Consider the following 27061-nt stretch of genomic DNA (forward strand, 5'->3'; position numbering starts at 1 on the left):
CCAGGCCGTTTCCCACATGATGAGACCGCAAATGTGGACATGCCGACCTAATGACATCTTGCCTGTCAATCTGAACTCGATTGGCCACAAGCCTCGGAATCAGCTGTTTCATGATGTAAAAATGTACATATATCTTCCATTCCGCCAAACCCAATCCACGAATCAAGCACTTGAAGATCGAGCCTTGATATGCAAACATGCTTGTGAGCAATTCATCACACATGTGCGTGTGTGTGTGTGTGTGTGTTGGACCTCCCGAAAATATATGCCTTCCAGGAGACCCCATGCCTTCCTCCGTATCTCCTTATTAAATTTCGTGCCTGAATCGAAACTCCTCAGCTCGATAAGAGCGTCAGGTGTTGGTTGTTCTAGTAGAATCATTACACTGGCTTCGATTCCCTCCGCTTTACAGTATGTAGGCTAACCTTGAATAGTAAATACTTGGTAGTAGTACTCCATACTCGAGACTCGAGAACAGCCGTTGTTGAGTGCGGTTGAGAAGACATTCCAAGCCAATCATGGCAATCTGGCTAGAAAACCAATCTGGGACGCCCGAGGATGGTCTTGAACTTGAAAACTGATGTGATAATTGTGGACATTTCTCTGTGGTCTGGACACTTCATATTAAGCGGGACCCGATTGTGTACCGATGAAAGCGATACGACACCAAGTGCTAAGTGGCATACGTGAATCAGCGGGAATGTCGAGTGGAGAATGAAAGAAGCCAAAAAATTGGGACTCATGTTAACGTCACTTGGATGTGCATCTCTTGAAGTTGATGATTGTATGAGTTGGACTTTTTCCTCTTCTTCTTCAGGAGGCCTTGTCGGGAAATCAGATTGTCAAAGCCGTGGTTTACGGTTAAGATGAGACGTGATTATGCATGCGTTTTTCCACTTCAAATGAAGCTAGTCATGATTTGGTTGTCCATTCGATAAAAGAAAGATTGAAAATAGTGGGTGATTGTACGTACGATGGAAGGATGCTCGGAGTACTTGTCAGATTCGAACCAATGTTTTTTCATTGCCTCCAAGCCCTTTTGATGCTGACATAAGAAGTTTGACAAATGGAAAACCTTTTATTTCGTTTGGCTTTGTTTTGGAATCGAACACGGATAACAAGGGCCATGGCTCCAAATATAACCTGGTTCAACAAATATACCACAATCCAACAACTTTTCAAAGAAAACAAAAGATGGCGTCTAATGAAATTCGTCAGGCTTGTTCGAACTCTGCAGTCATTTCTGTAACCCATCAAGAATGCTGGAAATAGATGGATGATGGTCCAAGGTTTGGCGTCTGCTCGTATAAACCAAACCAAATCTTCCAAACTTGAACGATTCTTTTCCTTCGTCTTCCAGATGTTTCAAAGGCCACGACAGTGACGAGAAGTCAGAGTACAACATCCAACACGGAGCCAACGGTACGTACGTAGTACCTTCTCAATTCAACCAAACCACTTTGTGGTGGTCTCACAAGGATTCCCACACGCCTCTGAATAATGACATCACTCGCTGCCATTGCATCTTCATTTGGATGACATTGAAATTTCTGCTCCTTTTCGGTTGGAAAATGCTTGATCATATTTCTTCGTTTTCTTTCAGATTTCCGTGGCATTTGCCGAGAAGCTGATTGGTGAACGACGAAGTGCCAATCCCCAATCTTTCAATGACGTTTTCCAAGTGGATACAACGGCTTTCCCGCAACTGGTTTCGCCCACCAAATTCGACGAATTGCTCCAATCGCCCAAGGTTAACTTCAAAGGTCAAGTTGGATCTGTGCAAAAGGTGAAGCAGGCCCAAAGTGAGGGGCCCATGGATGAGGCCCGAGAGCGGATCAAGGAGGAGAAAAAGCAAACTAGAGTACCAATGCGGGCGAACAAGTTCAAGGAACAGAGGCCGTTTACCCGCACTCAACTGAATACAGAAACCACGGAGGGAACTCCATTCGAGTTCCCAGAGACCACTTTCAATCCGGGGCCAACTTTGATGGATTTAGCTCGGGAGGAAATCAAGGCCAGTTTGGCACCTAGTCAAGCTTCCAGTCGGATTATCAAAACCACCACGTCTACCACTCCCACCCCTTTGGCGAATGAGCCCATAACTATATCCAAGCCTAGACCCACTCCAATGGATTTGGCTAGGGCCGAGATTCGAACTGGTTTAGACTCGGAGCCAATCACATTCCGATCAGCTAGCTTTGCTCCATCCTCGATTCCATCTTCTCCATCGGCCCCTACTCCTTTGGACTTGGCCAGGGACGAGATTCGAACTGATTTGAATGCCGATCCAGTTACATCTCGATCAGTATTCTCTTCCGTCCCTTCGACCGCCTCCCCGCCCCCGCCCCCGGCCCCCACTCCCATGGACTTGGCCCGAGATGAGATACGAACGGCTTTGAAACCTGATCCCATCACATTCCGGCCAATGACTTTTGTTCCACCAGCAATCCCCTCTTCCACGGCTTCTCCATCAATGCCCACTCCTATGGATTTGGCCAGAGCCAAGATTCGAACTGGTTTAGATGTTGATCCAGTGACATCTCGACCGGTGATTTTCTCCGCCCCTTCGACCTCTTCCTCACCACCAGCACCAACCCCCATGGATTTGGTCCGACAAGACATCCGAGCCGATTTGATTGACAAATTGCAGGACCCGGTTGGATTCACCACATTTCGCAATGACGATACCACATTGGACCTCGATTTTCAAGAGGAGACCACAACAGCCAGAACAATTGGAGCCATGGAGCAAGCTCGAGACAGTATTAGAAACAACCTCTCCACAGTGCCAACCACCACCACTACCACCACAACTGTTCCAACAACGCCCCGAACCGAGAGTCCCATGGCGACAGCCCGAAACCTGATTCGAAATCAAATGACCACAACCACAGATCTGCCCGCGATCTCATCGACCTCGTCCTTCTTTGAGGCGGAGGAAGTGACCGAAACAGAATCGCCTCTCGATCGAATGCTACAAGCCAGGGATCGATTAAGGTTGCTCATGGGAGGTGCCTCTCCTTCCACCACCGAAAACACACCAATGGATGATGCTCGAGATGAGATTCGAGCCCAGCTTCAAACTAGAACCGACCCAATTTTGAAGGCGTCGGATACGGTTCAGCCTGATGTTGGAGAAGGGCTCTTGCCCCCTGGGCTAAGCGATGATCCCATGATTTCAGTCACCGTCAGAGGTCATCCCAAAGATATACCGCGACCAGCCATTACCTTGGAGCCTATTCTTGATATGCCCTCAACCACTAGCGTGCCATCTGTTTTCATTGATGGCAATGATTTCGAGATTGAAATTTCGTCTACCAATGAACCATTTAGAGTCACCACTGAACCTCAAACCACCATTAGTCCGACCCGAAGTGAAGTCTTAGAGCTTTTGGAAACCCACACAGAGTCTCAAGTTGGCAATTTTAATGTGCTGAACACTCCTAGTCAGATGCAAGGTACATTACTCAAACTGATCCAGAAAAACCAGGATTCTCAAGAACAGGCTTTGCTTGTTCAATCCGAGGAGGAATTCAATAATTTCGCCGCTCCCAATGGCAAGCAGAACCCCCTTTTAAGACTTCTTCAGCCAGGAAGCCAGGGTTTGGTTGACGTTGATTCGAACTTTTCGGATTTTACCCCACCAGCATTAGGCGTTACTCATGAAGAACTACAATCCCCACCCCAAGAGGACCTTAAAGATCCTCTCGAAAAACCTCTGTTTCCGCCAAGAAAGACCTTCAGCAATTTTGTACCTCCATCAAGAAAACAAAATCCATTACTCAAGCGATTGAGGGGCAACCAAAATCTGGTGAATACCCGAAAAACCTTCAGCGACTTCAAACCCCCGAGTTCCAAACAAGACATCTTACTCAAACCTTTGAAAGAAAATGACCCAGGGAACAGCGAGGATGTGCCAAGACGTACTTTTAGTGACTTTAAGCCTCCGAGTTCCAAACAAGACACATTACTCAAACCTTTGAAAGAAAATGACCCAGGGAACAGCGAGGATGTGCCAAGACGTACTTTTAGTGACTTTAAGCCTCCGAGTTCCAAACAAGACACATTACTCAAACCTTTGAAAGAAAATGACCCAGGGAACAGCGAGGATGTGCCAAGACGTACTTTCAGCGACTTTAAACCACCTAGTAGGCGACAAAATCCCTTATTGAAACGCCTAAGAGCTGGCCATCGAGCCCGATATCAAGGTTTGAAAGTTCCCGGGAGAAAACAAGATCTGTTGCTGAGGACATTAAAGGGCAAGCAAAATCAAAAAATCGAGGGATTGGAAGTTCCAAAGGAAACGGAGACCGAGCATTCGGACCAAGACTCGGAAGTGATCAGTGGGGCTAGTTTAGGTGGGACAAAGTCTGAGCCATTGGTGTCCAAAGACGATGGAACATTTTTCAAGAACTCTCTTACACCTAATCATAACCAACAAATTGTTGGTTTAAATCCCCCTAATGTGAAACAAGACCTGCTGCTGAGACCTTTACAAGCCAATCAAAACAGCGATCTTGCACTTGATGTGCCATCTAGAGATCCACTCTCTCGACCTTTGGCTGGTGATCAATCTGACCCTGTTCGGCTCAACATTCCGCGGTTAAAGCAAGATCTTCTACTCAGGCCTCTGACGCCAAATCAGGCCAGTAATCATGAGTTAGATCCACCGTCTTTGAAACAGGACCTCTTATTGGGACCTCTTCAACGTGGCCAAACTGGTTCCAATCACGATCTGAGTCTGCCGCCATTGAAACAAGATCTCCTTTTGAAACCCCTTCAAGGCGGCCAACAGGATGATTTTGACTTGGAAGCTCCTTCCCGAGACCCACTTGCCCAACCATTGGCAGGGGACCAATCTGAACCTTTCCAACTGACCGTTCCAAGTTCCAAGCAGAATCCTCTTTTACGCCCATTAACCCCAAACCAAGCGAGCAATCACGATCTCAAGCTCCCTCCACATAAGCAAGATTTGCTGTTGAGACCTCTTCAAAGCGGTCAAACGGGATCAAATCATAACTTGGAGGTTCCCAGCATAAAACAAAGCACCCTTTTGAAACAGTTGACCCCTAACCATTCGTCTATTCTGGATTTGGATCCGCCTTCCGTGAAGCAAAATCCATTTCTGCGACCACTTCAATCACAAGTGGATCAGAAGATCCCTGATTTGGATCCTCCTGGGCTAGTCAAGAGTGAAAAACTGCAAAGACCACCCAAGAATCCCCTGGAACAACCCTTGAATCCCATGAATACCTTTGACGAGGATATCTTGGAACTGCCAGAGATTCGAAATAACCCTTTGATCCGAATCATCAAGTTTGATCGCCGTGCCAAAACCAAACCCAATGCCCGACAAGGGAGCTATATGCGACTGCCTATCTTCAGACAAGTGGCACTGGTTCCGAAAAAGTTTGCCTCGAATTTTGCGGATTTGCCAGAAAGTGCCCAAAGGAAACTGAAAGAAATTTTTGACGAAAAGGCTCCATCCAGTTTCAAGTATGAAGATTTGGCCGGCAAGGTCAAGGAGGACTTAGAAGAAGAAGTGTTTGCCAACTTTGAGAGCACCACGGCTGCTCCGAAGATCATCTCCTCAACATTTTCCACCATTTTTCCCAAGGCCTTTCCATCAACCACCACTGCATCTTCTTCGTCCTCATCCACATCGGGTCCTAGATTTCGATTGAGGATGCCCAAGAACAAGTTTGCCATTTTGTCCGTCGACCGCCCTACGGACGAGGTCACTTTCCAAAGAGTCAGGGATCCCATCACAACTACCCAACAAAGTCAAGTCGAAAACGGTACAGTTTGTTGCCAAACCTAGAAGTGTGAATCAGGGATTTTCTTTTAATGAAAACTGGTTTTCATGGATATAATTTTGACTCTCATCAGCACAAAGGAACCTAACCGCCACTGTTAGAGACTTTAATTCATGCCTGTCTGTTCACGAGTGGCCGGAAAGTATGTTTCCTGTCACCAGTGAAGAAAAAGCATATTAAGACAAATTAGACGGTGGCTTCTAATTGTTTCGAGTCAAGATCATAGCTTGAAAACCTGTCATCACAAGATGAAACTGAGTATTCAGGGCCCATCACTATTTTAGCGTGATGTTTATTCAAGTTTGTATTTCAAAAAATTGCCATGGTCAACTATACCTTAAACTTGTTTGCCGTTTAATGCCTTGTCGTTTCAATTGACGAACGTCGTTAGCATAAAAAGACGAAATCTTCAAGCCTCACCTTTATAACCTTCATACAAAGACAGCAACTGCCATTGAATAAATGGCTATTAGCGCATCCCAATATAATCGATTCAAATCATCAATTCATGTCTACTATTTTCAGCAGAATTCTCAACACCTTTCTCACCCACTTTGGCACCCATCGGGATCTCTTCTTCAACCCCGTCTACCTCAATTCCTTTTATGCCCACCATGCTCGTGCGCACAACCATTAGCACTGACTTCGTCGAGGAGTCCTCCACTTTACACAGCACCCAAGTAACGCCCACTGAGCCACCCACTACCCCTCCTCCTTTACTCATTCCAACCGAGGCGGATGATCTTGTGACGGAACAAATCGTTCCGGATATCACCACATTTACCAACCTTGAAACCTCTACATCCAGTTCCCCTACTCCGTCAGATTCCACCACCTTTCCAGGTAGCTTATTCCGGAGTCATCCACAAAAAAAGTACCAGACACTCAACAAACACAGTCACCTTTCACCGACATCAAACATTTCCTAACTCCTTGATTCGTCTGACCTCTTCTCGTTTCAGCTCCAAAGACCATCCAGACCAAATCATTCATAACACCTCGTAATCACTGCCTTTCTCGACCTACCATGTTCCACTTACTAACGTCATTTGGGCCACTGGATCACGCCCCTTGATATTTTGCTTGAGATGATGCGTACTTTGATTAACATGATTGAATCCGTTTTTCAGGGACGCCGGACAAAGATTTTGGTTCGGAGGTGAGAAAAGTGACCAAAATGCTCCAACAAACCGGTTTCGACATGGATCGTGGACGGAACCGTCAGATGATCCAGATGCTCAAAGACAAGGCTGAAACATCCGGTTCCTCCGAAAATGAGATCAGTGGCAACATTGAGATGGTTAACAAACTCATTGCCATGGTCAAGAAAGTCCAAAAAGACAATGCTGAGGTCGAACAGTTCTTAGACGACATCAAGAATAACAAAGAACTGGAAAGAGTCGTTTCCACACCAGCCGCACTTACTTTTGACGACGTCGATGATGCGTTCCTTTTGACGAAAATAAGAAATCATAGCGGACCTAAAACTGATGCCAAGGACGGACTTGTTGCTCCAGATTTTGAACAACGCAAAGTGAATTTTCTACTCCAGAAGATTCGTGCCCACAACGGGAGTAAAAGCGTGGATCACGATGGTCTCACACCTCCAGCCAACGAGGACTTGAGTCAGGAAGAGATCAGTTTTCTATTGAAAAAGATTCAAGGCCATTCTGGCTCGCACGACGATTTTGGGGACATTCTCGCTGATGAGGATCATGCCTTTTTGCAAACTACCACAGAGAAGCTCATCAACGATTTCCTGGTTAGAAAGGTGAAGAATCACAAAGGACAGAGACAAGACCCCCAGTCAGGTTTGAGCCCGCCGACCAGTGAAGAGACTTTCACAATCCCGTCACGATTCACCCCCGAAGTGTCCACGGCCAAGGCCATTGTAAAATCCTTCTTACAGAAGAAGATCAAGGCCAATGCCGGATCGCATGTTCATGGGGACTTTGGAGAATATCTGAACCTCCCGGAAGGACCAAGCACTGACCAAGCCATCGAAACTGAGTTTTTGCTCAACAAAATCAGAGAACACGACAATTCTAATCATCACGACGACTTTGGAGATCAGTTGGAACCACCCTCGGGGTCAAAGAGTGAAAAGCTGACCGAGTCAGAGGAAACTGAGTTCCTTCTTCAGAAGATCCGGAATCATGTTGGAACACACACGGATTTCAAGGATTCTTTGAAAGTGCCCAGACTTCATATCCCAACCACCAAAGCCCCCATCGTTGTAACCACAACCCAAGTTACGCCTGAAGAGTTATTTCTATTACAAAAAGTTCGAGGACACAAAGGTAGTAGAAGAGATCCGACCAATGGCCTTCAAATACCCATTCGCCATTTGGGTCAACCCACTCCTATCCCCCCCGTCAAAAGCACCACTGAAAGACTCGAATTTCTCATTCAAAAAATCAATGCCAACAATGACGTGAGAGACGACTTCGGAGATGCTCTCCAGTTTCCCATAAACAAATTGGAAGCTTCCACGGATACTCCCCACAGTGTTTCATCTACTCCTCCAACCACAGAGGAGGATTCAGACAGTGAAATCGATTTCTTGCTCCAAAAAATTAATCTTCATGATGGGATCAGACAAGATTTTGCTGAAGTTTTGCAAGCGCCTTCAACGGGATCAGACATCAAGTCGGAAAAGATTCAAAGAGATCCATTTCTGATCGAGAAGATTAAGAATCACTCTGGAGACAAGGATGATTTTGGAAATGTATTGAATGTTCCAAACCGAGACGAACATTTGATTCAAAAGATCAGGAAACATCAAGGAACTCGAGATGAAAACACAGATGGCCTTTCTGTTCCAAAAGCTCAGGATGACGCTGTTATAGAGCCCCTTTTGTTAAAGAAGATTAGGACTCATCAAGGATCCAAATTTGACCAAGTGGAAGGATTGAGAGTGCCTATCGATGATTCTGAAGTTGATTTTCTCCTCCAGAAAATCAGAAACAATCAAGGCAATAGGGAAACCTTTGGAGATATTTTGAAAGCCCCTCAAATCGACCCCTTTTTGATCCAAAAAATCAATCAACATTCTGGCAAAACCAATGATGATACCGACGGCCTCACCATCCCACACAAAGAGACTTCAACCGAGGATGACGCGTTCTTGATCCAGAAGATAAAATCAAGTTTGGGACCGAAATTGGACCCTACAACCGGATTACAGTTGCCTATTAACGACGAAGAAGTTGAGTTCCTCTTTAACAAAATAAAGAGTCATCAAGGCGATAGAGAAACCTTCCAAGAGCTCCTGAAGTTATCGGATGTACCCCAACGGGATCCATTCTTGATTCAAAAGATTAACAGCCATCAAGGGACCCAATCGGATTTCTCAGAATCTCTGACAGCACCGAAGCAAGACGCTTTTCTGACTCAAAAGATCAAGCAGCATCAAGGTCAACGAGAGGATTTTGGAGCCCACTTGAGTGTTCCAAGCACAACAACCGAAGGATCATTCTTGCACCAAAAGATCAAATCCCACGAGGGATCCCGACCAGAGTTTGGCAGCGTCTTGGAAGCACCTGAGCATGGAACCTTACCAAGTGTTCCTCGCAGTTCCACGTCAACCCCATTGTCAGTAATGTCGGAGATTGGCAATTTCGAGCAAAAACTGAGGACATCCGATACGAGAGAGGAAATTGAGGATCACATCATGGACATGATTGTATCCAAGCCTGATGTGGTGGTGGAAACATTCACTAGCATATTCCAGACCACAGATCAAGCTCAAAAGTTGGAACAAAAGGCAAAGCTAACGGAAATGGTGGAAAATGACCCACTAAGCGTGACAGTAGCGTTCTCAGATTTAATGTCCAAGCAAAATGAGATCCTCAAAGAGGACATCTTTACTCCCAAGGTCCCGCACAAATACGAAGATCCGCCAGAAGAAGTCGAAGGACAATTGTTAAGGATTACTATGCCCGAATCTGTGACCAAAACGCCGCGATTACCGGAAGATATTCTAAGCTCCATGATTGAAATCATTCAAGCTGGTGATTTGGAGGATAGAAACATCGTGGATCAAATGATTGATGAGGGCAAACTTGAAATGAAGGATCTGCTCAAGACTCCAAAAGAGCCTCAGAACAATCTCAAGAACAAAGAAAGAGAACACGTGTCACCACAGAGGATGAAAGAAATGCTAATGAAGGAAGGTGATAAGAGGCCCATGATTTATCGCGATCAAAAACACCAAATGATCGAGGTCAACATCAACGATCCCTCGCATGACTTTGAAATGGTCAATGCGGAAAATCCAAGATTGATCACACCTATCAATGCCGAATTGAGCCAACATGACGAGGACATTGAAGAAGAGCAACCGTTCAACGGAGTGGAGAAAGATATCGATGTGATGAAATCCATGATCACTTTGTTCAAGCATGGTATGATTGACAAGTCCGAGCTAAAGGAAATGATGTCTTTCTTGGGCGAGGAGGATATGGAGATCCCTGAAGTGCGGGAAGAAGACAACATGAGTGCTCAAGAGCAAGAAACGACAACAACAACGACCACGACGACCACGCCTCCTCCAATGATGAATTATCACCAAACCACCACGCCTCCACCGGTGATGAACTATGACCATGAACGCCCAGTTGCCAGACCCCAAACGCCAAAAAAAGATAAGCCCTCCGAATCAAGTGGCACATCGTACTCCTATATCAACTTTCCCAAACTATCCCGACCCGAGGAGATCCCAGATTTTCCACCAAAACCCGAGCTGCTCCAAAATCGACCCCAGAGTCTGTTCAAGGAGCCACTGGTGGATCCCCATCCCTTTGCCCAACCACAAGTTCCCAAGCACAAACCAGCGATTCGACCCCCACCTCCACCACCTCCAAGACCCACCCCGGAGCCTTTTGTCCGGGTAAATGGTCAACCGGATCGGCCAAAGTCCGTGAGTTACTCTCACATTGAGATGCCGGCCGTGCATAGACCCCGTGTTCCTTTGACGGGCGAAAGAGCCCCGCAGCCCACGTTTAAACCCAGAATCCCGCTCCCCACTCGGCCGACGTTCCCCCCATTTCAGTTGACGAGAAAACCGGTCCTTTTGGACAATTTTGAGCGAGAACCTCTGATTCCCTCTTCGCATCTGCGTCCTCGACCCTCTCCAGTGCCATTATTCACCATGAATCAATATCCAGGACATCAAGATCGACCTCCTGTGTCCGATGGTAAACCCAGGCAGTTTGAGGACAAGGCCCGCATTGTTCAAGGGTTTTCTGACACCTTCACCAATGGAGAACTGAAGCAATCGTTTGAAGATGCTTTCAGTAATGTGGACATTTCTATGCATGACTTTGGACGCGAGGAGGAACCAGAGAATTATGGCGGGTCCTACTATGAATACGAGGAAGAAGAGGAGTCTGACCCGGAATATGCCCGACCCAATTACGCTGGATTTGACGACCATGAGGACCACCCTCATCCAATGAGAGAGATTGAATTTGGATCCGATGAGTTCGAAGATCAAAAATCGTTCGTGTCCCACCTCATTGATGATCCACATTCTGGCTCCCAAGAGCCCAGAGAAATTGACGGCTTTGGCTTCGATGGCGTGACAAAACTGAAAGAGAGCGTCGACGAGCCTTTTGGCCATGCTTTTGACTCGCCCAGAGGGGTCGAATTCGCGGCTCTCCCAGATCAACCAAACCACCCTCCTAGCGGTCCAGGGTTCCAGTTGTCCAAGTTTCCACAACCGCCCTTTGCTCCACCACCAGGCTTGATCTTGTCCCGACGTCAACCTTGGAACGATTTCCCAGTCCGATCGTCACTTCATTACCCAGTGGTCCCTGACAAGCGATCCCAGTATCTTCCAGTGGATGCCAAGTATCAACGTGTCATGGAACTGGAACCTTACCCCTTGGCATCTGGACAATCTGTCAGTTCCCCAGAAGAGGATTTGAGCAGGAGGTCCTTTGATGTGGGTCCTGATCCTGGCCAAGAAGATGTCAAGGAGATCGATTTGGCCGCATTATCCGGTGTGTTGACCGGTAATCCCGAAGTGGATCGGAACATTGGAAACATTTGGGTCCAATTCAATCAAAACTCATCTTAGAGTTCCTCGCAAAAGGCTGAGCCTTGCTGAATGACATCTCTTGAGTCATGTGATATTACGTTAAAAGGGATCCAAGAAGTGCAATGATTTTCATATTGTTTTGACTTTGTTCGCTGACAGCGGTGTGATTTTGTACTGCAGCCATACCACACCATATCATTTTCATGTTGATGCTCCTCACGTATTTCAGTGAAATTGAATACTTATTTTGATCAAAATTGAATGAAACATTTGTGTATATTTGATACATAAATAAAATTCATCCAGATACAGATACACTTACAAAAAGTCGCATTCAAACGTTATTTGAGCGCGCACAGTTCACAAATGCCCATCCAATAAACCCTGGGTAAAAGTCTGAGGTTTTTGTCAGTTTGAAGCTCGGTTGAGATCAAAAAAGCACTTGGAAAATGAGATCCACGAGAATAGGGAATATTAAGTGAGTTGAGCTCTTTTTGAGCATTCACTCGAGGGGCTCCCATTAAATTTGGATACATTCCAGGGGGAACTTCTCATCTTCCGTAATCCGAAATGCATTCGATCCAATCCTCTTCGGGCATTCTGGAACAAGAAGATGGAACAATTTTCAGGCAAAACACCTTTAACCAAGGATCTGAACTGACTTGGAGGAAATCTTTGCTCGCTCGAAACGACTTTGCTTTTAGACACGGCTCAAAACTGTTATAGGTATGAGAGAGTCTGAATCGAAAGATAGGCTTTATGATGTTTCATTTTCGGATGATTTCCACACCATTTGCAAATATTATGGAACCCTTAATTGGAAAATCAACTTCTTGATTTCAACAAGACACGAGCCAACTTACTCAGGACAATTGACGAGTATATAATTAATTCTTAACCTATTTACAGTAGACTTGAACCAAAGGGGAAACGAGATAACAGATAGACACACAATACAGATTCCATTTGGAATGACTTCCTTCGAATGGCTGAACAACATTGTAGTTTTTGTCTCTTTGGAAGCTATGGTTTCGCGCTCGTGACCGGGAACTTGATTACCGACCAACACCTAAGAGACTCTTTTCTCTGGCCAATCCTCCCCAAAAGCATTTGAAATGAAAGGGAGCCTCCACAAAAGGTGAAGATAGTGCGAAAAAAAGCCGGCGTGAACAGCTCGGAGACTTCCCAAAAAGCGACTGCTCCCCAGAGTTCCATCTACTGGTTACGATTGATAGTGTGCCAGATAATATATCAGTTGGGAATTCCACTCACTTTCGCTCGCCCAGTGGGTGAGCTTGTTGTGCTCGGGCTTCGTGTTCTTGGCTCATTCGCCACAAAGAAGCAACAAACAGAGAAAATAAATTTAAGTCTCATGGCACCTGGTATTGGCACATTGTGCCTGGGAATGGAAATGGAAATGCCGATGGAACCAACGGAAAAGAGGAAGTGTTCCATTTTCGAAAAGGAAAGAGATACATGTATGGCAACTTCCGTAAAGGCCAAAGTGCGAAACTTTTGCCAATCACAATCTAAAGACGTATGTATACAAACGTTTTTGCGTTTTCTACGAATTGCATCATCTTCAGGGAAAAGACAGCTAAGTTGATGGATGGAACAGGGCTTATGGTCGTCTCAAGCCTCAAATGTCTTATTTAGAGAATTCAGTCTTAACAAGAAATTATATGCTTAATTATTTTGGCCAACTACATTCTGGTTCCTTGGTCTACTCAGTAATTGTCATCACGGGCTTTCAAATTATGACAAACCTGAACGGAAGAATGCAGTCCCATCTAACTATACCTATATGGTATGCATAGCAAAATAGGCACATGTTCCCTTCCACTCACCTTTTTCGCATTTCTCTCCGTGGAATCCAGTTCCAGTGCACTCACAACGATATTGGCCGTGTTTGAGTTGAAGGCATTGGCCTTGGTTCAAGCAAGGCTTGCCATGACATGGATCAATATCGGATAGGAGTCCAGCTGAAAGACGAAAAAAGACAGAGGACTTCAATGCCGTTGGGATGAGAAGCTCTGTCTAAGTTAGACCTGGATTACACTTTCCGTCTTATCATGAGCCATGACACGTAGAACCCGGCTTTACCGCTATCTTCAAACTCAAAGTGGTCCAGTTATGGAAAGGAAAAGAAGTCCGGCTAGGTGCTCCCGCTTCCAAGAAATCGTGGGTATCAGTGGCAATCAGGCCTCTCATTATTCTCACTCAAGATAAAGCCAGTGCCTGAACAAGCTTGGCCCATTTTCTCTTGGCCGGGATCCATTCATTAGGAGATACTTATCGACATATTGGGCTTTTCGGCTCAGCATCCGCCCTCGATCTCTTTCGTTTGCAGCCCTGAGTTGGACGTCGAGGTTGGTGGGTTCTCGGGACGAAACAACCCAGACTTCAGACTTGGGAGCCAAGTGCACCTTTCTCACTCTTTGCGAGATCTCATCGGGCGCCCATTTGGATCTTAGGAACTGAGGGCGTTTAGCTTGGACTCTAACGAGCTCGGATTTCGTGGAACAGAAACAATGGGATTGGAACACTTTACCTCACCCGAGGAAAGAGGGAATGATAGACACACCTTGACATGGACTTCTTGGACCCCTATCCTTACAGGGACCACATTCGTCAGTTCATTGGAATGTCGAGGAACGATTATTTGCGGTGGGTGAACAGAACATGAGGTATCTCTGGAGAGTCAGGCGACAAGGACCGCTCGAACCACGCATTGTGGGACCAAATGTCAAGGACAAAGAAGTCCATTGATGTGAGCTGGGTTTGTTTTTGGACAGATGGGATGGCTTTGGGCGAAAGCGATCGCAACTTGGTGGTCGGAGGAGGAGAGGGAGGAGGAAGACGAAAACAAAAGAAAGATCCGTCCGCTCTCTAGGGGTCCTGGTTGTCGTTGGTTTGACAGTGGGAACGCCGCCATGACCATGAGATGATGATGCTATTCTCCATTTACAGTTGCGGCCAAATGAAGAAATTGTAAAGTTTGCTCTTTGGGGGGTCATAAAAGACAACAAACAAGGGGAAATGGTGCGAAGATGTGAAGGCCGAACAAGCTCAAAGCACCACATTAAGGGGCTTTCCTTCTCCCTCCGAGTCTAACCGACGGCTTTCCTTCCTTCCTTCAGCTTTGGAGGATGTTCCTTCAAAATATCCCGAAACCATTCGCAAGTTCACGCCAATGACCCCGAGGATCAAGCTTCTTTCTAGCCAACAAAGCTCTGTTACTCATTCTATGGAACATTTGGGCAGGAAGGGATCTTGGCGGGAAAAACGAGGCTCTTAAGGTTGACATCATGGGAAAGGATATGTTATTTCGGGCTCATTATTCTTGGCAGGCTGTGACAGGTTTTTTTCTTATCTTGTCTGGGAAACAAATAAATTCATTTAAAGAGTAAAGTAGAAGAATTGGTTGTGTTCATTTTTCAGAGTTTGAAGGAGAAAACCGTTTCCCGTTCTCTAAAAAGGAAGCGACCAACGAGGGATTATGCAATAGACGTATTCATTTTATGGATTGTTCATTTACATTTCCAAGCCATAAGTAAAAACTTACAATCAATGGGAAAACGAGGTCAGGACATGATTAAATGTCTTTCGAGTGCATTATTCTTTGCTCTCCGCCTGATTTGAGATATTATCTAATTCTCGACTTGAAAAAAAATGAGAGATCATTACAAGTCCATGTCGCGGGATATTCGAACTTAGAAAATGCCTTTGTCCTAATGAAATGAATTTCCTCCCGAAATGCCTTTGACACGCCTTGCCCATGATCAAGCTGATTCATGACTAAACTGGAAAGAATTCCTGGTTCCTCCTTTTTAAATGCATTACCATTTGTGTGCAAATACAGACAAAGACACTCCTGCCTTTGTGGTAACACCAATCAAAACTGGCACAAAAGCCCTGGAGAGAATTTGGGTCACAAAAGTCACTTTGTTGAAGCACATGCCTGTGGGTTGTGCACAATTTCATATTTGCCTCCAATCTGCAATAGCCATCACTCTTCAATCCGAGAGTGACACTGAAGTCAAAGTTCGGCCAAAATGAAAAGGCCACGACGTGACGTGGATTGACAAGGTGTTCCCAAAGAAACTCCACCCTGACGAATCCAAGAGGAACACATTGACCCCTCTCGAGAGTTGGAGAGGCCTCTTCAGGCCACCGTTTCAAAGGTCAGATTGGCTCTTTTCATTATGTCAGTTCAGGCAAGGCCCAAGGCCAAAGGTCGTGCCTCAAGGCTGATCTGTCATTGTAGGTACATACGGTATATGACCAGGCGAAGAGGGGAAAGAAGCTCGTGAGTGAGCACTTTTATCTGTATCTCAATGGGAAATAAAACGACTGGTAGGGAAAAGTAGCCTCCAAGAAGCTAGCAGAGATTGATTTCCCATAGACTTGAAGAAATACCTCCACAAAACTGCAAGCAAAGGGAGCTAAAAAGTTTGCCTTTCCACTAGCACAATCTGGACCACCTCACTTCACTGGGCACTGTGGGCAGGCACTGTGGGCAATGGGAAGTGGGAAGTGGTAGTAAAAGAGACGTGGCACAGCGGGTTCTGTTATTGGAACACGTCGTTTTCCCTTCTCTGAGCCACGCAGCCAATCGGCTGGAAAGATCGGATTAGGTATGTAAATTTGAGGAAGCATCTGCCCTCAGATGGAACGCCCAAAGTTTGTGTTTGCTTTCAGGGAAAACTTAGCAAACCTAGCCTTGTGGAGGCTTCCAACTTTCAGTTCTACAACTCCCATTGCTGAAGTCTGGCTTCGACTTCATCGAACCCCCAAAAAGGTCGACGGTCTCCTTGCATATTCATGAACTGTTGGTTTCCTCCCTTGAGGCTCTCGACTTGCATTCCCGTGTAGATGTAAATGCTCAACTTTCCATGTTCTTGATGATTTCGAATTATTCATTACTCCATCCATCCCTCAGCTCGTCTTGCTCATCACTCTTGTTAGATTACCTCCCAAAAATCAGACTACATAGTTTCTCTCGAACACTCTGAATTGAGGCCAAGGAGGAGGAGGAGGAGGAAGAGAAGATGGTAAGAAATGAAATGAAATTCGATCTGGGATCCTCAAGGGACCCGAACAAAGCCTCCATGGAACACGTACCTACCTTCATATTCGGAGTACGGATACTATACTATGGTGAGCTATGCGTCTTGAGCTTGAGAAGCTAGCTCGCTTTATCCAACCAGTAGATCTCTCTAGCCAATGGAAACCGAAAGACTGAGGTCATGAACTTACATTTGAGAGCAGCCTCACATTTTGCTCGACTTTCGAATTGGAACTCCCGCTCGCATCCAATTCCACACAGACATTCCAATCCTCCAGAGGTGGCTCCCACATTGGGTTGAAGTCGACAGCCAGTGACCATGTCATCATAATCACAGCAATCACTGAAGTCCTCTGCAAAAACAAGCATGCTTCGCTGAAAAGGTTATGATGCCGGTTGCGGGAGGTCCTTGACTGGTCTAAGAGTTAAATTTCAATCAGGCTTCCTGCCCTTCCATCTCAATTCAAGGGTGGGAGGGAGCTCCCGATTAGCTAGGGAGAAAGAAGTTGGTTTGGTCTCATTTCCTCTCGGCAGCAGCTTTGATCTTTCAAAGGGGCCCTCAGCAGCCACAAACTAAGAAAGAAGCCTCTAACCCCACATTGTTTCGCCAGGTTCTCGGCATCCATCTCCCGTATGTGGTACGTACATACGGTACATAGGATGTATGAAGGGGGGCCGCTCTTGTTCTTCGGCCTTTTCATTTCCTCCCGAGAGAACGCCCGGAAATGGGACCACCGTAGTACTCAGGGGAAAGTGAGATTTTGCCAAAGTTTCTCTTAACCTCAGGATTAAAGACCTATAGATACATTCTTAGTACGTAGTAGTAGTATGTCGTGGGCCGCACTGGCTTCCATTGTGCGCAATTATACTCACGGATGGAAATGGCCACGACCAGGAAGAAGAAAACGCCCTTCATTGTGTGTAAGTATGGAGGAGTGCGGGAGTGGATGAAGAGGTAGGTAGGTGTTTGGTATTCCGGTCAGGGTCTCGTCAAAACTTTTTAATCCCGGGAGCTGTGGATGAAGAGGGTATAAAGAGAAAAGTTATTCTATCCGACAGACATTACGATCTAACTCGGGAGTTACACTACTATCCACTACCAACTAGTTACTGTACCAGCCGTCCCAAAACCAAACCTGGTGCTTGGTTTTCATGATCAATCAAGGAACTTTCCGACGACATGGTCAAGATAATCAAGCTTGTGGCATAACCTTGGCATTCATGCCCTCCTACCCACCCAAACCACCATGGACTGGGCTCTTATTTTTTTCTCCTCCCACCCCCAGCCCACTCCCCCAATTGATGAGCTACATTCAAAGGGACGACGGTCACGAAATCTGACTAAGTGGAAAAGTTGGAACAAATTCAGCCGTGTAAAGGTTCGTTCGTTCATTCGTCAGGCCTCACTCATGCCTTGTACTTGTTTTGTGTGGTTTGATAAGATCGGGAGAAAGCACGAGTGAGGGCATGCATGGTTCCTGTCCCCTCTACTATGTAGGTGTGTACGTAGGGGTGTACATTGTACAGTATGCATAAATAATAAACTGTCGAGACTCAAATTCACTATCAGGACTCACTCACATTCAACCTGTCGTAAAAACGACCTTGTTCCTAAATGGCCACTCACCACTGACGACGTCCAAATTGTGAAAAATTAGGAACCTCTCACATTGTTCCCGAAATTGGCACCTCACTAGATCATTCCATCCAACACTGATCGTGTTCAAAGGAAATCTTCATCGTCTTCTCAAGCCGGTCGATCTCGTCAAACTGGCTTTTTGGGATCGAGCGCTCTCCCAAAAGACTTCATCTTCTCTTCGGGTGTTCCCTTGGAATATACTGCACCACTATACAGCACTTGCTTACCTACCTTGTCCAATCTTGGCCGTCTTTCCCCGCTCTACTCACTCCTCTGCAACGTCCAAACTAGAAGACACGGACGGGAAACAGCGAACAACGAGCTTCTTTCTCTACATCGACGCAGTCGAGTATACGACCTTATGGTCGCCATATGCGCCATCCTCGTTGTTCTCGGTGGTAACCCGAAACCCGGGCCACGTTCTCAGTCGGCACTGTACTCGTACGTTGATTGTGATCGTCAATAATTCAGTTCATATCGATATTTATGGCGTTCATCGCAAGGAGAGCGCACTTTCGTGGGACAAAAGGTTCCAAGGATGCCAGAAGCGTTTTTGAAGCGGTTCAATATTTCCAATTTGGGCAGAATGAAAGAACTCGTCCATCAATAAAGATTACCGCACCAAACGTTGGACAGAGCAGGCAATCGCTCTGAAATATGGTTCTTCGAATGCTAAAAGATTGTTGGGAGAAAAGGTAAATAGAAAGGCTCAACAAAGATTAAGAAAGAACCCAGTTCTTTTAGTTCTAGCAGTTAAATAGGAAAATAGAACACCGAGACTTGAAAGAGAAAAAGAAAGTGCCCATGTTTTCGAAGAATCCCCATGTTTCACAACTTTACATATGTTTTCAGCAATAACGATGTGTCTTTTTGGTACTTTCATGTCTTAGACCAAGATTAGAAAAATCCTCGGCCAAAGATAACATATCCCAACATTTAAAGGTCACCGAATTTGCAAGTTATAAATAGTGAGCTTTCGAGAAATTAATCTTCTAGCAATTAATTTCGAGTAATTACTCGAACCCACGAGGGGCATTCAAGCAGGAAATGGACTGCTGAAACTACTAGCGTAAAACAGTAAGAAAAAAAGCAATAAGAAATGCATTTTGGGGGACAACCGTCGGGGTATTGGGACTAAATTCAAAACAACTTCTTGAACAATTTCTTCAAAAGCCACTATTGTCTGCCTCTTGCAAGATTTTTATTTTTTGACATGTGGGACCAACGCTGTGCCACCAAGACTTACACCAGAGGTGGTAGAAGTGCCTCTGAGACCTTACAGCTTCTCAAATGTGCTTACATGGATCTAGCCTTTAGAAAAGGCCACATTTTTGGCCTTTTAGAGAATTTGTGCCAGACCTAAAGTTAATTGAACAACACAGTGAGTTTGTCAATGGCACTGGACAAACCCCAAGAAATGAGCTCTTGGTGATGCTCCTGATTCAGAAAACCATGAGGGTTTTAACAAATATGTTTTCTTTGAAACAAATTTAATGTCCACAAGATCCTCAATTAAGACCTAAACCTCAGAAAGCTCAGTGACCTTTGCATCCTTTGCCAAGGACACTTAAGCAAGGAAACGCCACTTTCTTGTGATCACCAAACCATTCCCATCAAGTTAGGCCTAAACTTTTGGTGCTCTTTAGAGTCCTTGCCCTTCTCTGGTTACAGAATCTTTGGATATGTATGCTGATGTTTTGCGCTGATGTTTTGCACTTATGTAAGGAGGTGAGGAATCAGTAGGAACTAACCTTGCTTTGGTTCAGATCTAAATGGAGAATCTCAGGAATGACACAAATGAGAAATCAAATTTAGAGATAACACTTTTGACAATGCCATAAGTCATTATGCGCTGCGCTGCGCTGCGCATTATGCAGTGCGCTGGTTTGAGATGCCAAGATATGAAAATAAAGTTCTTGTAAGGGGTAAGCAATGTTGACTATTGAAGAAAGTACCTTTAGGGCATTTGTCTTAGTTTCGGTGGTCCCGGGAAAAGATTGTCTATTTTACTCGATAAAACTTTACTGGTAGTAGTAGCTGGCCTAAAAATCTGTACTTTTCAAATGTTCAAAGACTTTCTCTATTGAACATTGTAGAACGCCAGATCAGATGTGATTGCCACTAGAACTACAATATTACAGCGCTTCCCATGATGGTGCACTTTTTTATGCGTCAATTTACTAGAAAATTTATATTTCGATGAGTATGCAGCCCAGTCAGCTCGCAATGGATCACAATCGACTCAGATTCAAGCTGAGTGGCGGAATAGGTCAAGTGCTCTCCCACAGCCTATTCATTTATTAATACTGTAGATGGGGTTTCGGTATGCCAATCACCGCCTTGGGTCGTAAAGCCCACTCGATTGGCCTTAGTAGGAAGGGCTACGGCTCTCATTATTTTGGTTACTTGGCTCTCCTAGATGTTTTTTTTTCATCATGTAATTGGAATGCAGTTTTATATGTTGTCAATACCATGAGAGCTAAAAAATGCCCGGGGATAGGCGGTGTTGAGCCCCGGTTTCCCTCATATTGGAACCACTAATTATTAGACCAACAAAGCACGGTACCTGAACTGTATGGTGTGGTGATATGTGAGCAGAGAAGTAAAGAGAAATGGTAGGATTGGAAAATAATGGTTCTTTAATACGCCTGTCAATTTAATGTTTGATTATTGCTGTGGTGTACTTCTTTGGATGTAGAAGGGGATTCTAGCGGGTGGCTCGCGTGCTCCTTTCCATTGGAGGCGTGTTTCTTGCTAATATATGCATTGAGGTCATATTCATCCTCATATTGGCGTTCATCCCATAGCTCGGGCATATTATCCAGGAGAGCCTTGATTCCCTGTTGTTGTTGTTGACGTTGTTGATCCATAGCGCCATTTCGATTATCGCCCGCCGTTAGGTTATCTTCCAAGGAGAAGAGGTCGAAGATTTGATCCGTGGCCATGGAATGGAGACTCGCATTATCGGACGAGATCACGGTATTGGCAGTGATCATTTTGAACTTTTGCAGACCTAGGATCTTCTCCTCAATCGTGTTTCGCGTGATTAATCGGTAAACATTGACAACCTAAAAAACAAGTTGCGTTGGTATTATGGGATAAGATTTTTTTTTTTTGATGTAAATTAATTAAAATGGTTTCTAGGAATAGAATATCAATCCCATCAAAAATATGTGACAAATCTTCCTGGATTTCCAGCTTCAAATCAAGACCAAAAATAATAACCTAACGGGTTGAAGACGAATTCAATAGGCTATGTAAATTTGTCAATTTCAAGTTGCACTGCGTTAAATCTAACATTTAAGCCAACACAGCAGTTTTCAATTGCCATGATTTAACTGTGTAATTAGCTCAACGGGGGTTGAAAAAGTCCTGAACATGTATTAAGAGTGTAGGCTAACACATCATTAGCGCTCTAAATGGGACGGATGTGCAATCCACAGGTGCAAGTCAGTTGATGCACATGAAATTGATGGATCTAATAGCAATTGAACGCTACTGTCGATTTTTTTTTTTAGCCATAACGAAGCAACTTCAAAAAGATTAGCTGATCATGAGTAAATGTGGCGTAGCGAAGGTTGAATGATTAAAAAAATTAGCTTACCTTTTTCTGACCAATTCTGTGGGCTCGATCCATGGCTTGAAGGTCTTTCATTGGGTTCCAGTCGTGTTCAACAAATATCACGGTATCGGCTCCAGTGAGATTTAATCCCAGTCCACCTTTAAATAGGAAATACAGATGTTGAGCCACAAAAAAAAAAAAAAAATAACATCAAACATCCTGATCTTCTTCCCTCTCCTACATCTCCTTCTTCATGGAAAAGTACCTGTCATTGGTGGATAACGAGTCTGTCATTCAACAGTACATGTAATTAGGATCCCACCACATCCAAGTGTTTGAACATTCATATCATCTCATTCTACATAGAGCTAAGGCGGGCATCTCGATTGCGCTTTAAAGCAAAACTTTTAGAAGTCTCGCTATGCGACAAATCTTGTTAACGAACAAAGGGGGAGGATTAGACCATCTCGTCTCAATGGAAAGCTCCTACCAACCTGTAATGGTTTCTTAATGAGCAAAGAGCGTGTCAACTCGAAGTTGACCTTCTGAACTAATCATTTCGTCTTTCCCCCTCCTCTAAAGAGCCTAACAAGGCGGAGGACAATCCCATTGATGTGGATTGAAATTTCTTACCCACTGAAGTGGACAGGAGTAGGAGATCATAGGAGATATCATTATTGAACCGGTCCACAATTCCCTGTCGAGCATGGGCAGGAACCGATCCATCCAACCGGAGGTAGGTCACCGAGGGCATGAGGCGTTTCAAGAGGTCATTCTCGACGATATCCATCATGGACTTCAATTGAAAGAAGACCAGGGCTCGATGTTGAACCACAACCGAGTCATCCAACGAATTCGACGAGCTTTGAGCGCCAATCCCGCATTGAAGCAAGAGATCGTGCAGAGCAGGAAGTTTACCCGAGTGGTTGATATCGTTCAGATTGGAGTTCGATACTTGCAGCATTCCCATAACGGCATCGAATTCCGGGTGTTGCTCATTTAGCACCAATTTGGGGTGATTGCACACTTTCCGGAGATACTGGAGAGCCTGGAAAATGTGAGGTTTGTTGGCGGGCGTAGGTTGAGGATCCTTCTTGGACAGATTCAATGCCTCATCGCCCTGTTGGCGATGTTTATTCGACTGAGTACGAGCAAAGTCCTCGTACAACTTAATTTGGATCTGGCTGAGTTCGCAGTAGTAATCTTGGGTGATCTTGGGTGGCAAGTCACTCAAGACATCCTCCTTCATTCTCCTCAGTATGAATGGCAACACTTGGCGATGAAGAGCCTCCATAGCCAATGCACCCGCCTCCTGGTCTTTGGGCGAGCATTTGGGATCTCTGCTAGCCACAATAGGTCGACTATATTTGGCTGCGAATTGCTTATCGGATCCTAAAAACCCGGGCATCAAGAAGTCGAAGAGCGACCATAATTCATCAAGAAGTCGAAGAGCGACCATAATTCTAGGACCGAGTTTTGAATCGGGGTTCCGGATAAGATGAGACGATGTTGGGCTTGGAGACTCTTAATGGCCAGTGTGGTCTTGGTTCGGCCGTTCTTGATCACGTGGCCTTCGTCAAGAATCACATAATTCCAAGCAATCCGACCAAAGTAATCCACGTCGTTTCGGACGACATCGTAGGAAGTGATAATGACATTGAACTCGCTGAACAAGGGACGGAGTTCGGCTCGAGTTGCCAGAGGACCCGAGTAGATCAGCGGTTGGAGGATCGACTTGCCCACGAAACGATGGATCTCGGCCACCCAATGACTGCACAATGTGGGTGGACAGATCACCAAAGAGAGGCAATCCACCGATTGGTCATGAAAACCTCGTGGTTGCAAATGAAAGTGGCTGGAAGCGAGCATACAGATGGTTTGCAGCGTCTTCCCTAAGCCCATGTCGTCGCACAGGATTCCGTGGAGCCTGTACCGATTCAGGAACGCTAACCAATTGAGACCGTTTTTCTGATAGGACCTCAAGGTGGCTTCAATGGGAAAGGCCAATTGGTAGTCTTCGAGTTGTCCAATGTTCATTAACTGGTCCAGGAACCTCTGATCTTGGGCCTTGCGTTGGACGATTGCCTTGGGTAAATCTAGTGGCTCGGGCACGGCTCCATCCAGAGGGATCAACCGAATGAGTACGGCAAACGTGTTTGAGGCTAGGAGGCGAATATCCTGGTCGAAATCGGACATTCTGCCCATACATGGCACCACGAGCAATGCAATGTAGGGCAGGACTTGGACGTCTAGTTTCTCCACAATGCAAGCTAGACATTCGATGGCTCCTTGACGATGAGCCACCACATCGCTATTAAAAAGAGGTAGGATCTGCTCGATGACGCAAACCATCACAGCCATGGGTCGGATCTTGGCCAGAATTGCCAAGCACCGGGCGCTCATGTGTCGGATACTGGCCAACGGACTCTTGAGGAGAGTGACCAAATTGGGAACGCTCAATAGTAGAGCGTCTTGAAGGTCCAAGGCCAAGACGGGCATGGACACCTCGAGTGCTCGGAGACACGTGACTAATTCGGGGCTTTGGTTTTGGTATTCACTCATCACAGATAGCACTCCCTTGAGGGTGAGCTCATGGAGCTTGGGAAGTTTGATGAAGACTTGGGCGTGGAAATGACGGATGATCTTCTCCAAGGCCATTTGGGCACCTCGGCTTTGCACCTGTAATCGCTTGGATTCCTCGATTTCAGCTGGACTCGGTTGGCTTTTCCCATTGGTGGCGTTGGGGGCGGTCTTCTTGGTTCTCTTACTCCCCTTGGGTGTTTGCCCATTTGTTTTGGCCGAGTGTTGAAGAAGCGTATCCTTGACTGACAAAGAATTCTCGAATCCGGATGACTTCCCGGATTTCTTATTACTACTACTACTACCACCGTTGGTGTTGACGTTATCATCATTGCTAATACGACTACTACTACTACTACTACTACTTGCATTATTGACATTACTATTGTGATTACTATTGCGACTACTCTCGGATTTTTTGGCTGATTTCGCCTCTCTGATCTGGAGGGTGACTATGCATTGATTGGCACTTGAGGACGGATCCGGGTTCAAACTGGGCGTCACCAAGGGGTCGGTTGACACGAAATTCACTAGGTTCTTTATCACTTTCTCTAGCGGAGGGAGCATGTGCTGTTCATGACAATGTTCTAACACGCGGACCAATCTGTCTGCAGACAGTGATTGCAGCAATTCATTCCGCTCGCGTTTGATGGACTCCATCAATGGTTTTATCACAGGATTCAATTTCTCGGGGTACGCACCTAAACTCACAATAGCCCCGGCATTAGCCGCTTGTGTCATGACCGTGAGGGTGGCTTGGTCATTGGCAATCCGATTCAGCGACCCCACCAAAGCATTCTTCCGGTCCAACAGCGAGTCCAAGAGTTTCGTTTTCAGTTTCGGATTCGACCCGAAAAGGCTCCCGAAATCGGTTCGAGTGAGAAACATTTGAACTTGGTCGATGGAGAATGTTTTGGGTTGAAGGCTGATCAGGTCCGGGGCCAATTGGAGCTTGTAGTGCTTCAACAGGGCGATGTAGTCGACGGTCTCATTTTGAAGTTGACTGGCCGCTTGTCGGGTCTCGTCGTAAGACGGGATCTCAACTCAAGAAGCGGTTGAACGTGGATTTGAGCACCAAGGGCACCTCTTTCTCATTGTGTTGCTCGTACCACTCGGAAACGATCAGCGACATGGTCATCCGTTGGTAGGCCGAGGAGCTGTTACTTAAATTGGGCATCAAAATCTTCGTCACAAACATTTGCAAGGGAGTGAGCGCATCTTTGGAGTAGTCCATGCCAGGCACGGGCGTGCGAATGAAACCGGCCAGTTTGCCAAGCATCTTGGCCGCTAAGTAGCGAGCTCGCGTCACGAATCGGTCCTTCTCGATGGATTGACCAAATGCTGCACGTCTGGCCCGCCTAGGTATTGATGAACCCCGAGTTGGCCTTGTCCTGGATCAACAGATGCGCTGGCAAAGGCCAGTGAGGTGGCTGGATCACCATGGCCACCCAAGAGCCATACATGGGAAGTAGCCATGAGAAGTGGGCCTAGGGGCGTGTAGAGGCCATGTATTCCAGATCTGCTCGATCAATTTCAAGTTGTCCTCTTGATGTTCAAGAACGGCCCGTTGGAATAGGTTCAAGCTGAGTTCCTTGACGACCGTGGGCAAGACAATCTTGGCCAAATCCTGATTGTCGGTCAGCGTGTTCAGCGTGGTCAAAGTGGCTTTTCGCACCAGGGACGACGAATGCGACATGAAGGGGAACAATCGGACCACTTTGAGTGCGAACATCGATTGGTGGTCGAGGCCTCCGTTGCTTGGAACAGATTCAACCGTTCAATTGACCGTATTCCACCTGAGTCTTGAGGATTTCCGAGAGCAAGTGCATGATGGAATGCGTGGAACTGGTCAAATCATCGATGATTTTCAACGCGTCCCAAAGGCGGTCGGTGAGCTTCTCCAACTGGTTCTGGTACTTCAGGATCAACTCTCTGACCACGGGATGAGTGAGGCTGCTGCCCCGCCCACCATCGTCTACGGAGTCGTTCAACCCTTGAAATATGGCGGGGTATAGAACCGGTAAAATCTCGTCGATGAGGTCTTGGCGGGTGGCAAGGATATATTTGATCTGGAACAACACGAGAGAAAAGACGAGCTCGTTAACACGGGGCTTTGCTACTTGTACCAATTAGAGTGTTGAAGGCAATCAAACTTAGTTACACTAACTTAACTTGCACCAAGATCGGGTGCTGTGGAAATATATTTTGAATTATTTGGACGAAAGAAAATAAAAAGAAGCTCGCTGTGAGGCATGGCAAAATGTTATCAAATCAATGAATATTTGTCCTTTTGGGCATTTTTAAAATATTTAGGTGTTTTTTAAAAAAGTTTCAAATAATGAGCGATATGTCG

At 45.7% G+C, this 27061-nt stretch overlaps 3 protein-coding genes across 5 annotated transcripts in view; 1 reads left to right on the forward strand and 2 right to left on the reverse strand.

The window, feature by feature from the left end:
- The first annotated feature begins 387 nt into the window (after window positions 1-387).
- Window positions 388-12176, forward strand: LOC131878088 (uncharacterized). The gene is made up of 5 exons (XM_059223986.1): window positions 388-1289; window positions 1361-1422; window positions 1604-5798; window positions 6342-6733; window positions 6943-12176. The coding sequence occupies exons 1-5, from the start codon at window positions 1277-1279 to the stop codon at window positions 11896-11898; spliced, it is 9618 nt and encodes a 3205-aa protein (XP_059079969.1). The 5' UTR covers window positions 388-1276; the 3' UTR covers window positions 11899-12176.
- On the reverse strand, window positions 12117-18972 carry LOC131877879 (von Willebrand factor A domain-containing protein 2-like). Of its 3 annotated transcripts, none has more exons than XM_059223701.1 (5): window positions 18505-18972; window positions 17801-17940; window positions 17119-17280; window positions 13707-13841; window positions 12117-12459 (listed from the first exon to the last, which is right to left on the reverse strand). In XM_059223701.1, the coding sequence occupies exons 2-5, from the start codon at window positions 17841-17843 to the stop codon at window positions 12380-12382; spliced, it is 420 nt and encodes a 139-aa protein (XP_059079684.1). In that variant the 5' UTR covers window positions 17844-17940; window positions 18505-18972; the 3' UTR covers window positions 12117-12379. The 3 variants fall into 3 exon arrangements, with proteins under 3 accessions (XP_059079684.1, XP_059079683.1, XP_059079682.1); XM_059223700.1 differs by having other exon boundaries at window positions 18509-18971; XM_059223699.1 differs by having other exon boundaries at window positions 18555-18970.
- A 2210-nt stretch (window positions 18973-21182) lies between these two features.
- LOC131878089 (TATA-binding protein-associated factor 172-like) overlaps window positions 21183-27061 on the reverse strand; it is a 12289-nt gene continuing 6410 nt past the window's right edge. The window contains 7 exon segments of the mRNA XM_059223987.1: window positions 21183-21634; window positions 22171-22286; window positions 22762-23563; window positions 23566-25753; window positions 25755-26105; window positions 26157-26424; window positions 26483-26777. Of these exon segments, the coding sequence (XP_059079970.1) occupies window positions 21218-21634; window positions 22171-22286; window positions 22762-23563; window positions 23566-25753; window positions 25755-26105; window positions 26157-26424; window positions 26483-26777 (4437 nt within the window). The 3' untranslated portion in view covers window positions 21183-21217.

Source organism: Tigriopus californicus, chromosome 3 (assembly GCF_007210705.1).
Source record: "Tigriopus californicus strain San Diego chromosome 3, Tcal_SD_v2.1, whole genome shotgun sequence".
NCBI lineage: Eukaryota > Metazoa > Arthropoda > Copepoda > Harpacticoida > Harpacticidae > Tigriopus > Tigriopus californicus.

Coding starts and splice junctions, on each gene's coding strand:
- LOC131877879 (XM_059223701.1), bottom strand. CDS start 17,843: ATGAAGGGCGTTTTCTTCTTCCTGGTCGTGGCCATTTCCATCC. Junction 13,842..17,118: donor ATGTGAGGCTGCTCTCAAAT/GTAAGTTCATGA, acceptor TTCGTCTTTCAG/CTGGACTCCTATCCGATATT. Junction 12,460..13,706: donor CGGAGAGAAATGCGAAAAAG/GTGAGTGGAAGG, acceptor TTCTTGTTCCAG/AATGCCCGAAGAGGATTGGA.
- LOC131878088 (XM_059223986.1), top strand. Junction 1,423..1,603: donor CATCCAACACGGAGCCAACG/GTACGTACGTAG, acceptor GTTTTCTTTCAG/ATTTCCGTGGCATTTGCCGA. Junction 5,799..6,341: donor ACAAAGTCAAGTCGAAAACG/GTACAGTTTGTT, acceptor TACTATTTTCAG/CAGAATTCTCAACACCTTTC.